General features: G+C 41.0%; 1 protein-coding gene across 1 annotated transcript in view; it reads right to left on the minus strand.

Moving 5' to 3' along the window:
• LOC110086457 (scavenger receptor cysteine-rich domain-containing protein DMBT1) overlaps positions 1-12,545 on the minus strand; it is a 38,008-nt gene extending 25,463 nt beyond the window's left edge. Inside the window, exon 1 of the mRNA XM_020807384.3 lies at positions 11,954-12,545. Within this exon, the coding sequence (XP_020663043.3) occupies positions 11,954-12,161 (208 nt within the window). The 5' untranslated portion in view covers positions 12,162-12,545. The remainder of the gene's footprint in view (positions 1-11,953) is intronic.
• Positions 12,546-15,828: the final 3,283 nt, after the last annotated feature.

Here is a 15,828-nt window from a genome sequence, read left to right on the forward strand (position 1 = left end):
AGCTACCCCATTGTTCATAATATGCAACCTGCGCTATCTAAACTTAGAAAGCAAAAAGATGACATTGGAAGGTAGCCTTCTCCAACCAGATGTCCTACAGATCGATATATCAGACTACAAATCTAATCTCCTCTAATTTTAGCATATATAAATAAAGCTAGCTTTTCATCTCTGGGTGCCGGAGGGATCAAGCTGACAAACAGCATGCATTGGCTCTTGGTTGTGCAAACACATTTTGTGCAACAATGACCTTAGGACATACGGATTTTCTCAGAAAATACTAACTCATTCCCTTTTTGAACTATCTGTTTAAATGAGCAGCCCTGTTCCTACTAACCTAACCATTTCCTAATTAAAATGGCCCACTCTATCTGACAATTTAAAAGGAAGAGAGGTTATTTTATTTTCAGTAGGACCAGCCAGCAAAGTCTTTGGATTGGTTGATATTTTTATGTTTTGGGATTTTATCACTTTTACACTGAAAAATATAATCACCAAACACAAGATCTCAGATGTTGGGGACGAGCCAAAACAGCTAAACAGAAACAGAATGTTAACACTGTGAAACAGTAAGAAATTAAAATCCTGTTTGGCCACCATTAAAAGAACAAAACAAAAGAACTTTGCAATTAAATGAACAACTGAACGCCGAAGACTGTAAGAGAAGGATCTCAAAATGTGCAGGCAGAAATCATATTGCTAGTCTCAGTTACAGTAAACGTTTTGAATCAATAGCAGAATGGTGAGTTAAGACAAATGCATATCTCATTGATTTAAAAAGAGTAGTCCAGGTGGGGCTACCAACAGGATACTGGGTGTAATGAGGATGCCAAACAGATCTCTTGGATGACAGTATTCCACCAGTGGGGGATCAAAACTAAGAAGGTCCTTTCCCTGTTCTTACCTATCTCTAGTTGTACATCTCTACGTCTTTGTAGCTAGAGTTGGAGATAGATAGAACAATCTTAGGTGCTGGGAATACTTGAAAGCCAGCATTCAAAGAAAGGAGCCTGGCAAGGAAACAAGACTACTGTGTGCTTCTCCTCATCTGCTTACTTTCAGCCACATTCCACCTGACTAGGGCTGCTGATACAGTGGTGCCTCGCTAAACGATGATAATCCGTTCCAATGAAATGGCTGTTTAGCGAAATCATTGTCTAGCGAAAAGCATTTCCCCATTGGAATGCATTGAAACCTGTTTAATGTGTTCTAGTGGGGAAGAATTGTCGTTGTCTAGTGAAGATCAGCCATAGGAAAGTCGCTTTGCGGACCGCCGATCAGCTGTTTAAATCACTGTCTTGCGAAGCTCAGTTCCCTGAAAACACCTGTTTTGCAAGCAGAGGAAGCTGTCAAAATCCTCGTCTAGCGAAAATCAGTTTGTGAAGCAGGGACCAAACATTGTCCAGCGAAATTCCCCCATAGGAATCACTGTTTTGCGAATCGCTATAGCGATCGCAAAAAGTCAATGTCTAGCGAAAAAACTGTCATGCGGGGTAACTGTCTAGCGAGGCACCACTGTACACAGGAAACTAAAGTGGGGATTGCTTTCCACCAGCCAATAACATAAGTAATGAAATTTAAGCTTTAGAGGAAACATTGCCAATGCCAGCCAAACAGTAAGAATCTTGCTGATGTTAGAGATGTTGCAACCCGTAATCAAATAAAGAATGCCATGCTGGCTATTGGTGTTGTAATAAAACGCAAAACAACCCCTCCCCCACCAAAAAAATTTCCCTTTCCTTCAAACGGCAACTCTCATTACAATGCTTTACTCGGTGCTCTCTTGTCCCTCTTACCTGGACAAAGGAAGGAGCGATGCTATTTTCAGCAGAATAGGATGCGATTAGTTCTTCCAGTCACTCTTAATCAGTTAATCTCAAGAGTCTCAGAAGGAATGGGGTGCCTCACCAAAAACCTAGAGCTCACTACAGCTAAAGCTGCCACCTTTTCTATCCCATTTATTTCTTTAATGGCTTCTTAGAAGTGCAGGAGGAGAGAAAAGAGGTCGGGGAGGGGGGATCTGAGCTGCTTTGTGTGTTTTGTGGTTGCTTGGGCTGTGTACAAAGTGCTGGCCTCTGTCACCTGCCTGCTTGGAGCTGGTGCCAAGGATTCAGACCTTTTCCGTGCAAAGGGAGGATCACGAACTGTTTTCCAAACCCCACATCTAGCTGGACTTTAAGAATGCAATCACAGGGGTTAGTTCTCTTTTCATAAACGATCCATTTTGTATTTTTGCCCTTTCAGCATTGTTCAGCTGCAAAGGCAAGATTCAGCAAGCCGCAAATTTCATAACTTTCCGAAACATTCGTCACATGGGACAATGGCTTAGGCAATCTAGCCGCAAAAATCAGAAAATCATGAAAACAGCTCAAAATCATGAGCAGATTTGATTTCTTAGAATTCTTCAGAATGCAATGCTTGTTCTGACTTGGTTTTGCTTCCTTTTCTGTCGCTTGGTGATAGGACTGGCATCCTAACTGTTAACAGTGAGGTTTTTAGCACATGTCAACCCTTCATCAACTCTTCATCCCTTTCCTATATTCTCCTATATGCTTATAATACTCTGTTATTCTCTCTGACTAGCATTGGGTTAGGTAACTTTAAAAGGCTCTGCATTCATCATCATCATAGAACTGCAGAGCTGGAAAGGATCCTATGGATTATTGAGTCCAGCCCCTGTGAAGGAGCCACAGTGGGGAATCGAACTCTCAATCTCTGGCTCCACAGCCAGAGACCTAAACCAGTGGTTCTTAACCTTTGTTACTCAGGTGTTTTTGAACTGCAACTCCCAGAAACCGCAGCCAGCAGAGCTGATGGTGAAGGCTTCTGGGAGTTGCAGTCCAAAAACATCTGAGTAACAAAGATTAAGAACCAGTGACCTAAACCACAAGCCATAATAAACAAGAGTTTGTTTTACTGGGGCACTAGTGGTGAGGGAGAAAGGTGTGAGCAAGGACCTGTGAAGCTGCTAGTCAGTGCCAGTGAGGAAACAGCTGTGAGAAGGATATATGCTTGTATATGTGTGTGCATTTTATGTAATACAGTGGTGCCTCGCTAGACGATGATAAACCGTTCCACTGAAATCGCTGTTTAGCGAAATCATTGTCTAGCGAAAAGCATTTCCCCATTGGAATGCATTGAAACCTGTTTAATGTGTTCCAATGGGGAAGAATCGTCATTGTCTAGCGAAGATCGGCCATAGGAAAGCCGCTTTGCGAACCGCCAATCAGCTGTTTAAATCACTGTCTTGTGAAGCCTAGGTCCCAAAAACACCTGTTTTGTGAGCACGGAGGGAGCTGTCAAAATCATTGTCTAGCGAAAATCGGTTTGCGAAGCAGGGACCAAACATTGTCCAGCAAAATTCCCCCATAGGAATCACTGTTTTGCGAATCGCTGTAAAAAAGTAAAAGGTAAAGGTTCCCCTTGACAATTTTTGTCCAGTCGTGTCCGACTCTAGGGGGCGGTGTTGTGGTCTGGTCAAATCTGCATTTGTTCTCTGAGCTTCTGGAAGCCATTCTTGGAAGGCAGCTGTAGCTCACTACAGCTGCAGCTCATCAGAAATTATGTAAATAGGCGTCTCGGTCCTGTATATAAGGAAAAACGCCAGCACAGTTGGTGTGGGTTAGAATGGGTGTGTAGGAGTGCACGTCTGCTGCTATTTTCTATATTTTGTCTAAAGTAAAGTGCCTCTGAAGAAGACTTGCTTTGCTTGTTGTGCTTCTTTCTGCTGGAACCTTTGCTGAAAAGGCATAACCCTTACATCCAAAACACAACAGGCGGCGCTCATCCTGCTCTTCAAGCCATAGAGCCAGCATTTGTCCGAAGACAATCTTTCCGTGGTCACATGGCCAGTGTGACTTAGACACGGAACACTGTTACCTTCCCACCGAGATGGTACCTATTTATCTACTCGCATTTGCATGCTTTCGAACCGCTAGGTTGGCGGGAGCTGGGACAAGCAACGGGCGCTCACTCCGTCGCGTGGATTCGATCTTACAACTGCTTGGTCTTCTGACTCTGCAGCACAGGCTTCTGCAGTTTAGCCCACAGTGCCACCACGTCCGTATCGCTGTAGTGATTGCAAAAAGTCAATGTCTAGCGAAAAAACTGTCATGCGGGGTAACTGTCTAGCGAGGCACCACTGTATTTAATCTAAAGTTTAAGAGATTGTGGAGAATGTTTGTCCAAACCAAGGGATATTTCCTTCTCCTTCTCACAGAATGCCTGCCAAAATTTCGGTGGTTCAGTCTGAAACTTGCCTGTTATCTGAGAAGTCCTATGATGCTAAACTCTGCCGGCACAAAGCAATACAAAAGATAAACCAAGATTTGGGGATGGAGAAAAAGCTCTAGGAACTCAGCAAAAAAACAAACAAACAAAAAATGGGGGTGCTGGTAAAAAGCAAGATAAGAGCACAGCCATCTGGATAGTAGAGAAATGTCCGGAAAGATCAGTTTAGAAACCAAAACAAATGGTGGAAAACAACCTGCAATTGGAGGAGCCCAAATGGGAAATGCTCTCAAATCTGTTGATAATGGTAGCTACAGAAAACTCCAATGCAAAATTGAGTGTGTGCACATGCATGTGTGTGTTTGTGTGCATGCACACACACACACCCCTCAAAGTAAGGCAAACTTTCTTCACCAATTCTGTCCTCCGGTGCTCTGGCTACTTTTTTTAAAGCAAGTTTATTAAGGTTGTAAGTCAGACCCACTGTATTATTTCCAGCTCATCATTTCTGATATACCCCTTGTTGACTGCTTCCTCTGGAGCTGCACCCCTAAGGCAAGGGCTGGGCGTAGTTTTGTGGAACACTGGATACCAAATTATATGAACAGTCTCCACTGACAGTGGACGTTCTTGGGTTCAAATGGTTGCCCTTTGCATGTACCAGGAGATGAGAAATTGTAAAAGAGGGAGTGGGGTTCACATGTTCCCCTTCTTGTGCAATGAATAAATACATGCAATTAAGATAAAAATCCCATCCCAATGTAAGTGAACTTTCTGATTGTGCATACAAAATGGATGGGGTGTGCCATTTTATTTGAAAATATAAATGATTTGGAGTCACAGCACAGCACACTTGCAGAAATCAAACGTACTTGTTAACTACACTCCCTGTAAGAGAGATTCCTAAAGATTCTACTCGGAATTGCCTTTATTGTTACTTATATACCTGTTACACATTAATTTTGTAGAAATAATACACAGAAAGTATGAGAGATTCAGGACTGATACAATCAATTGCATGATGGGATCTATACAATTAACCCATGTTATGAACAATATAAATAATAATAATTATGTATCATCAAGTCAATTTCTGATGATTTTCTAGGAATGACTTGCTGAGATGGTTTACTGGTTCCTCATTCTCATGATGTTCTGGGACCATACAACTTGCCGAGGGTCACACAAGTGGCAGGGCCTATAACCCCAGCAGCTATCTATGTGGAGAATGATCTCAGTTAGCTTCTCTCAAAGGGAAGCAAAGGAGGGATTTGAACCATTGACCCCTGGCTTCATATCCAGGTACATCAACCCATTTGGCTCTGCCAGCATGTGGACAGAGGAACACTTTCCTTGATTTCTCACATAACTTTTGCCCAGAAATGTCTAATAACAACATAAGAACAACGCAGTAGCTGACCAGACAGTTATTGGCAAACCCACATATTGGACACGAGTGCAACAGAAGTCTTCAGCAGGCATTCTTCAATAACTGGTATACAGAATGTTCATCAGTCTTGACTAGGAGCCAGTGACGAACCTCCATTTTTGGGCCTGAAGCTTGAACTGTTATGGAGGCCTCTTCACAACCAGCATGAGATCTAGTTAACAACTATTATCAACTTCAATGTAGTTGTTCCATGACAGATCACCACAAAATTTTAAAATCTGTGTGTGGAGTGAAGTCGATTCACACACACACTGGGATTGGGGGGTTCCTGAAGCTTTAGCTTCATTAATTTCAAAGTAAATCCACCTGTGCCAATAGCCATTCACAGCACCACCTTTCACGAATCCTCTTTTAAAGCCATCCAGAATGGTGACCATTATACCTTGCATTCACAAATGCTGTGGTATAATTAGGTGCTATATGGAGCACTTCTTCATCTTCTCAGAATCTTTAACTGTTCCATTTCAGTGAATGACTTCCAGCTCAAGTATTATGAAAGAGGCAGAAAAGCTTTGCCCCGTCTACTGTCTCCTCACAATGGATAGTTTTTAATGCACATCTGTCCAGTCTCTCTTTACTCAACGTGTTTCAAAGCCAGTAGACAATTGTAAACAATGGCACTGAACAGTGGAAGAGCAAATAAAAGCACAGGTTCACCAATGGCAGAGGCACAAAAAAGGGTGAAACAACACTGTTTCGGGATTAGGGTCAGTCTGAGCATGGCAAGGGCTCTCTTGCTCGAGTGGAGACATGAGATGTCTCTTTGGTCAAACAATGGGCTACCAACAAATCCAGTAAATGTTCACTAACGTTGGTGTCTCTTGTTAAAAAGTAGTACATGGAAGAGACGGAGGTCTCTTTTGTTATAAAAGACCACTATCTGGGCAAATTTTAACCTTTGGATGAAGCTCCCCACGGCCATTTTTGCTTTTCTGTTGCTGCTGTGCCACTTCCCTCCACACCATTTGAGTTTTTTCTTTCTTTTTTAAAAAATTAAATCTTATTTGTGCTTGAAGGCAAATAAAGAGAGGAGATCCCCTCCAACCTTCAGGACACCAGATGCCAATGTTCTGGACTACACATCCATCAGCCCCAGAGGAGCCTGTGGGAGGTGTAGTCCAAAACACCTAGAGGGCATAGCTCTGGGGAAGGCTGGGTTAGCATGACTGTATGTAAAACAAAGCAGAGCTTCTATAGGTTTAATACTAGAGAATACCTTGTCACTTTTTAAAAAAAAAATCAACATGACGCTTTAAATCTAATTTCTCTAATAACAACCGTTAAGAGGTGCAGCTACCCTGCATTACTTTGCTTCTTTCACTGTAAAACCAAATGAAAACTTTAAAAAAAAACAGCCTTCTTATGAATTTAGCCAGATTAAGCTAAAATCTTAAGGCAATCCTTCTCAGAGCTCAAACACAAGGCACACTGAACAGGTCGGTTGATTCTGGGAGTTTTTTCTTTATTTGTATGTAGCAGCCAGAGCTGGCCGGATAGTTTAGCGGTTTAGGTATAGGGTTTGATTCCCCGCTGTGCCTCCTGGGAGTAGAGCCAGCCTGTGTAGTCCTGGGCAAACTGCACAGTCCCAGGGTGTCCCCAGAAGAAGAGAATGGTAAACCACTTCTGAATATTCTCTACCGAGAAAAACCTGAAAAGGGTCATCATAAGTTGGAACTGACTTAATGGCACATGGTTATTGTTATTTTAGCAGCCGAAGGGAAAGAACAAGTGGCAATTTGGATTACAGACCATCCCACAAGTAAACAAATTAAAGATAATCAGATGTTTAGTTCTGACAGAAACTGCTAATTGTTTCAGAAAGGGAAGTGGCTTTTTGCATGAAGTAGCAGCTTCCTTCCAGATGGATATAGACAGGAAATGTTCCTTCCCATCTGGGCCACTTGGAAAGATGCTTTCAGTAATGGCTTCTGGTCTACCACAAGATCCATACCCATCATAGCCACTCCATTTTCCAAGGTGGAATGCACAGGAGTCTGGAATGTTAGAAAAACACTTTTCCTTATCTGTTACTGAAAAGAAGAAGAAAAATCTAATCTGATGATGTGGGTGTTGAGGATGGGAGATGTTTAACACAATTTTGTCATTACATTAATCATTGGTGTTAATGTAGAAACCATACTTCTGACAGAAAATGGCAGATAATAAATTGGTAAACACCACTGACTAGAGATGGGCATGAACCGGTTCATCCCAGTTCATAAAGGTGGCAGCAGAGGTGTTGCTCCTCCCCTTCCCCACCTCCTCTGGCTCAGTCAGGCAATCACCAGGACCCACATGCTAGCTTCCTGCACTTCCTCAACTGATCTTCCAGTCCCTACAACAGCTCAGGCTTCTCTACCTGTCCTCTTGGCTGATGTCCCATTCAAACAAAAGGGCGGTGCAATGAAGTCCATGTACTTGTTTGTGACTGGGAGATTAGCCAAGGTGGGGGGGGGGGGGGAAAGGAAGCTGGAAAGTGGCTAAATCAGCTGAGGAGTTGGGGGAGGGAAGCAGCAGCATCTGTGCTGCCACCTTTACAAACTGGAACAAACTGGGATGAACTGGTTCGTGCCCATCTCTATTGTTGACATAGCGAAAAGTGTTCATTTGGGTTGTTATGTTGCCTTTTCTAAACTAACGTTTTCCAGATGGAGTTCAAATTCTATAATCTGTTTGATACCTTGGATTTGCAATCCAACACATCTGGAAAGTGGAAGACAATGGAAGACAGAAGAAAGTGGAGGACAGTCCATAGAGCATGGCACCTAATAATCTGTGCAGCTAAATTGTTCGATCAGCTGTTAACCACCATCACCACCAACTTTGAACTGCAGAACTGGAAGGGACCCTATGGATAATTGAACCCAGCCCCTTTCAAGGAAACACAGTGAAGTATTGAACTTTTGCTTCTGCCAGAGATGGTTCTTTCCATTCTGCCTACACCCAACTAGCTCTTAGAAACCATTGCCAACATATTTGTCTTTAGGTACCACGAGTCTTTTGGGGTTTTTCTAGATGGACTGCTCCTCGCATCACTAGGGCTGGGAAGTACGGTAGTTATTTACAAAGAACTAATTACTTATAACAGTTAATAACATATTATAATAATTGAGACACAGTCAGGTTAAAGCAAAGCAAAAATCAACGGGTGCAGCTTATATACTGCCCCATAGTGCTTAAAGCACTCTCTGGGCAGTTTACAGTTTAATTACACAGGCGACACATTGCCCCCATGTCCCAGCAAGCTGCATACTCAATTCACCAACCTCAGAAAAATGGAAAGCGAAGTTAACCTGAAGCCAGTAACCTAAGCTTAGAATAGAACTCGGGTCATGAGTAGAGTCCTTACTGCAGTATTGCAGCTTAACCACTTTGCCATGAATCTCCTCCTTAACAAAGAATTGCTTCACTTTCTTTTGTAGTACACCTCTTTCAATGGTTACAGGTGTGTGGCCTCATTGAATGGGTTAGGAGAATATCACTTGGTTCAAGCGCTGACTTACAGTACGTTGCTTCTCATGCTGCCACCTCACGCTATGTTGGAGGGTGTAAAGGTCATAACTGAGACCAATCTTACAGCAGGCTGGGTGATGTAGCCGCTTCAGGAAGCAAATGATGTACGTCATAGAAGAGCAGCAAAAAGCTATTTATTTAATAAATTACGAGTCCTCTACTGCCTCCCAGGAAGGGAAGGAAGACTCTGTGAGACATTTTGCTTCAGGTGCCAAAATGTCATTGGGAATTATGCACCCCTGACCTGCCGAAAAGGCAGTGATCTGCTGTTCTACCTCAGACAGCAAAATGGCTTGGATCAGCATAGTGGACAGTGCAGTTCCTCCCATGGGCCAGAATTTGCAACATTCAGATTTTTATTTAAAGTCAGACTAATTAACTTTAATAACTTTTGAAGAAAAAACCAGGAGTTACTTTTTATAAACGCAACTATTGCAACAACAAACTGCTTTGGTTGGCATCGGATTATAATTCTACCTAACTACTTCTTCTTCTTTTTTAAGCTAACATTTCAAGGCCTGAGTACTACCAATCCAAAAACAGGGTGTGGTTAACTCAGTCTTTCTCACCTTTACAGATTTCTCAGTGTAGAAAATAAAAATAAGAATACAAATTAAATAATTTAAAAATATTAAAGATGCAATAGAAAAACACAGGGGGATTAAAGATGGACATCGAAAATGTCTACAAACAACCTCCCTGCACTAAAATTCTGAGAATGAGGGCAGACTATTGTACAAAGAAAACCTAATACATAAGCTTTTAGAATTAAACATACATACAAGAAAGCTGGATATTGTTTGAGTGGGAGACACGTTCAGCATCCATTGGCCTAAGCACTAATTTGGGGAAATGCTTTCAATGAACCTTTTAAAGAAGTCGAATAAATTGTTGAGGAAAAAGTGGGTGAAGTTCATGGGGTACATTGGGTCAGTCAAAGGTGGATTACATCAGTCCTCTTTAATTTCCGCAGCAGTAGTATTGAATGTTTTCCAAATTGTTTATGGACACATCCTCTCAGCATAACCTCTATTTCTCAACAGTCTCAGCGAGGGTGGGGAAAATGTCTTCCTGTGTCAGAAGACACAAGATTATTTTCTGTCTGAAATACTAGCTAGCTGTGAAAACACACATGTGGAGTCATTTCCCCCCTTTTCTTCCAGACTTAATCCTTAATGCCACGATTAAGGTTGCCAATTCAACACACGTGGCATCGTACTAGCAACCTATGAAGTAACCAATACGTTCCCCATGCTAATAAACAACTCATCTAAGTATCAGAATGGTTCCAGTTTGAAGCAACAGGACCAACATATTCCCAAATTGGAACTATGCCCAAGCTGAATGGTACCACTGGTGGTCCATTTCCTCACATTTCCAAAGTACTGATACTGCAAAACATGCTATTCCAGAAGTTTGCATTTGATGTACCTTGAACCTGAAAGAACAGAACCCAGGAGTACTGACAGATTGTTTGACCTGTGACTCACATTTTCCCAAGAAAATTTGGATTTTCTCTCTCTCTCTACATGCTCAGATGGATTCACTGTATCCACCCACATACCCACAAGCTTTCACATGAGGGAAAAATGTTATACTTCTCAGTTTCTGATAACACTGCTCTGTGAAGTTTTCACTCAATTACTATAAACAATGTTAATTTTGAAAATATTTTGTACATACTTGAAAACATCCTTCAAATTTAAAAACTTCATTTAGTCCAAAATTGAGACTCATTGATTTAATTCAGGGCTGTGTTCAACTCAATCTTATGTGTTTATATTTTTATTGGTTACTGTGTTCATTGTTATAGCTGTTAATACTCAAAATCTCTTTACATTTAAGGCATAATTAACCTGTTTTTAGTACTCCTGAATATACACTCACCAGTTAGCTGGTATTTTGATACCCAAGGTGACAGAAAAAATTGAAATATTGAACTCCCTCTACCCACTTCATGGTCAGAAACCAACTAGATTAGCAATTCAATCTGACTTCAACACTGTTGTTGCTGTTATGTGTCCTCAAGTCCCCTCAACTTAAATGAGTGACCTCCAAAAATCTATGAAATCTATTATGAGATTTCAGCACTAGCAATGGGAAAGTGTCTTCAGGCTTCTATAGTGAGCAAGACAAGTTTTGTGTGGCAAAGGAAACAGCTGTGGAGTTCAAGAGGAACAGCTAGGAGATTGTCGCCACTGTCCCCAGAAACGGCTGCTTGGGGCGTTCACTTCACTCTGCCCAAGAGTCAAACCAATTCAGAACATTAAAAAAAGTCTGCTGTACTAGACCCAGCTCCAAATGATCAAGAATTTTTCATAAAAACTCCTGCAACCATCGATTGCTAGATGAAAGTGAGCCATAATTCACCAACTATACCATAGAGACACCTATTTGGAAACACTTAACAATTCAACCATATCTAGTCTACATTAATTGTTCCTGCGTAAGTCTTGATATTTAAAAAACTGAAGAACCAACATACTATACAGTATTCTGTATTGCCTACACCCAGCCTTAGCCCCTTTACAAGAACTGCAACAACCACCAAGCATCAAAGTGGACAAGTGTGGGCTAAACATAGGTAAGTGGAACATTAGTGAGCCACATTTTGAGGTCGACCTGGATGAGTCCAATTCCATTTTTAATTTGCAGTTTAAATAAATAAATAAATAAATAAATAAATAAATAAATAAATAAATAAATAAATAAATAAATAAATAAATAAATAAATAAATAAATAAATAGAAGTTCACTCACCCCAAAGACAAGCATGGAGAAAAAAGGCTATTGCCATATTTCTGAACCCTCTCCCTCGTGACTGTCCCCCAAAGGGGAAGGTCCAGGAGGCCATGGGTTCCAGATACTCAACTAGATGGGAGCAGGTTCTTTCTTGCAGGGAGTGCTCTGGTTTGGAGACTTGAGCTGTCACTTGTCCTGATGGGACTCTCATATAGTTCATTGCCATGGGCAAAGGTTGGGAGTGGAAATGCTGGGAAGGGGCTGGTGGTAAACAGGAGGGAGGAGTCTCATCAAGCCGAGCTTGGCTCTCTGCCACCACTGCTGTTTTTCCAGGTTTGTGACATCGTGATGCAACTTTCAGTTCCCCTGGCTAATTTCTTATCAAGTTTTGAGGGGTCGTTTTCATTTCACTGCTGATGAAACTTTCGGCCACATTTGGGGCTTCATGGGACACATGGCTCAGCTTAAGAATTAGTACGCAAAGAGGGTCATGAATCTTGCAGCATATTGTTTTCAGAGGGAAACCAAGACTATAACCCAGAAAATCCCTTCTTTAAAAATATGTTCTTCATTTGGAATAGATATGGAAAAATATTTATCCCACCAGTCTCCCCATGTCATCTAGTGGCAGAGCTGGAGAAATTCCCAGGAAATCTAAAAGGATGGAATGAGAATTTATTAATAAAGAAACAAGTTATTAGAGTAAATGAATGGTTAGAAAAGGTGAATAGGAACAAATAAAAGAAGTGATGGGTGTGGATAAAATGTTTTGGTATAATATTATCTAGTTAGAGCTGTGGACAAAGAATTGGATAAAAAGGGAATTTAGGAAATATGTAGAAATTATATTGCAAAAGGAAACCAAAGATGAAAACAATGTAGTGAAAAGTATGGTAAGTAAAATTTTATAATACTGTATATTATTGGAAGCAGAAGATCAGGAGGACTCATACAAATCATTATGGAAATTCAATATGGGAGTAGAAATAAGTACTAGAGCTTGGAAAAAAATATGGAATTTTAAAATCTAAGTCAGTAAAAAGCAATTTTAATATGTTAGCTCAGAGATGGTACTTAGCTCCAGTGAAATTAAATCAAATAGATAATTAATTACTCCAAGATGCACTTAGGCAGGTTGCCAGAAAGTAGGTACTTATTTTTATTAATGGTGGGAAGTGAGAATATATTGAAAGTTTGACAATTGGTTTTTAAGGAAATAAATAATTAAAATCATCATTATCACCGTCATCTTAGAACTACAGAGCTGGAAAGGACCCTGTGGATCATTGAGTACAGCCCCTGTCAAGGAGCCACAGTGTAGAATTGAACTCACAAATCCTGGTTCTGCAGCCACATACCTAAACACCACTGAGCTATCCAGCAAGCAAGCCGAACTTCGCTGTATGTCCTAAAATGGCGCTTTTATTGGTATTTGAATAACTGGACAACTAAAGAATCAATTTCTAATCTGTTAATGGTGCCAAGGGTGATTCTTGCTAGGAACTGGAAAACAGTTTATAATTTCCAGTTAAATGACTGGTGCAGGGAAGTTTGGGATGTGGCTATCAATGATAAGGTTACAAGTAATGTAAAAGTTAAGAGAGGGTAACAGGAAGAGAAGAATTTATAGACGTATGGAGAAAAATTATCCTTAATGTGCAGTGTCAGAGTTTTGCTCCAGAGTATACGAAAGAATAACACAAGTGCCTCTTAGCATGTTGAGAGTATTGTGCCATAGTAACAGTCACACATCTCGAGGACTGCAGCAGGATTGTAAATTGAAAGTAACACGAACTCAAGCATCTCAACCTGCTCACTCCCCATTACTCTCTGAGCTCTGTGCCATGACGTAGCAGAGAGCAGAACAGGCCATGACAGTCGTTGTTTGGCTAGGAGCGCCACATGTTAGGGCTGCAATTGAGCAGCAGAACTTGTGTTGTGCCTCCACTAGACTTCAGCTCCAGTTCTGTAGGTAAAGATGGGAAAGACCTTTGTGAAAAGCCCTGGAGCATTTCCACCAATCATTACAGACGACGTTGAGCTAAATGGATTCCATATGGCAACACTCAAGGGCTTGAACGTTTATGGCCCTCAGGATCTTGAAGGATTGCAACTGCCATTGGCCCAAGCCATATGGCTAGAGGACAGTATGTTTGGTGTTGCTGGCTAGCAATTTCTGGGGGATGGGGGCATATGTTCCTCATGCCTGAGATACACCCATGAACTGACTCAGCAGAATGCAGCAACATTAAATTTCTCAGTTCCTCAAGTAACTGTCACTCAGCAACTGAAAAGTGTGTGGTGCGTGAGATACTGTACTTTGTTTTTAAAAACAAGTTCAAGGATTCGCTTTTCCTCCTCAAAACTTAGATGCCTAAGGATATATCTGTAAGGTGGAATGAAAGACCTGCGCTCTGATCTCTGAAGTAATTCGGATGTCAATGGCTAGCAAGTCCTTGGGTATTTACATGCCACCTGTTTACTCTCTTGGATGGCCATTGAGTATTTACAGATCGCTGGACTTGGTCCTGCTTGAACTGGACCCACTGAAATCAAAGGGATCTAAATTAACCACGTGTAACTTTTGTTCCATTGATTTCAGAGGCTGCATTCTAAACAGGACTTTGTCTGGTGCCAACTCTCTGTTATAACTGAATGGCCTGCATATTCCTGAAAAGACTAGGTTGACAGAAGCATTGTCTTCCATTTCATTTTCTTTTACTAGAATCTTCCCTTACTAAATATTTGAAGGGCAACCAAAACAAGGAATAATGAAAACCACTTCTTGTGGAACAAATTGCCTACATGGTAGTATGTAATATCACTGTTTGATATTTTAGTTAAGATTGAACAAATTATCTGTGCATGGACACATAAGGAAAGGATAAAATAAGGTATTACCTTACTTGCCTTATTTCTTCTCTTTTGGAACCAACACACACACACACACACACACACACACACACACACACACACACACACACCCCTGTCCATTCATTGCATGCCTGTTGGTCACTGTGCATCCACTCAGTATCTGCCATTTATTGTGCTACTAAAGAATACACTCGTAACAAATTTGCCTTTAACCTGTACAGGGTTGTCATTTTTGAAGCGGCACGATCAAACAGAAGACTTGCAGAGATTGGGGGGGGGGGTTGTTTGCAGAAGCAAATAACAGAGCTAACTTTCAACTAGACACAAACATGACTGAGAGGATTGCCCAACGTGGGGGAACCTTGCTTTCCAGACTGTCACAACAAGTGATCGTGCGCAAATGCTTTCGCGAATCCTGGCTCGCGTGTCTCACTTTCCTTCTTCTTTGGCCATTTTAACAATGACCTTAAACAGGATTCACTCTCAACAGTCTTAAACAGGATTCACTCTCAACAGTCTTACATTACCTGCCCAGTAGGTCATCTCAATGGTTGAAACACTGATTTTTATAAGACAGGGCTTTTTCCATTATTAAACAAGGGTCAGCAATTTGTTATATAGCAGAATAAATTCAAAAGATCAGGATATTACCTTTGCTACAATTTCGCTGGTGGCTAATTGTGGCCATTAGCACTAAGCTGACATGAATGTGATAGTTCTATTGAATACTGATAACATGTTGTATGTATACCTTTCAATTAATGCTAACATATTTCACATTGTTATGTATACATGTATACAAGAACAGGACTTGTTGTCACTTAAGAGGCCTCTGCTTGGCAGGGTTCCTTCCTGCCATATCTTAACTGCCATAGCTAAATTAGTTAAACTTCGTCATCTTGGACTTTTTGGTTTTATTGTTTTTAAATTTCTAAACCACCCAGAGTAGACCCTTGGTCTAGATGGGTGGGATAAAAACCTAATAAATAAATAAATAAATTTTATATTCTTTGGTGCAA

This window comes from Pogona vitticeps, chromosome 6, assembly GCF_051106095.1.
Source record: "Pogona vitticeps strain Pit_001003342236 chromosome 6, PviZW2.1, whole genome shotgun sequence".
NCBI classification, from domain to species: Eukaryota; Metazoa; Chordata; class Lepidosauria; order Squamata; family Agamidae; genus Pogona; species Pogona vitticeps.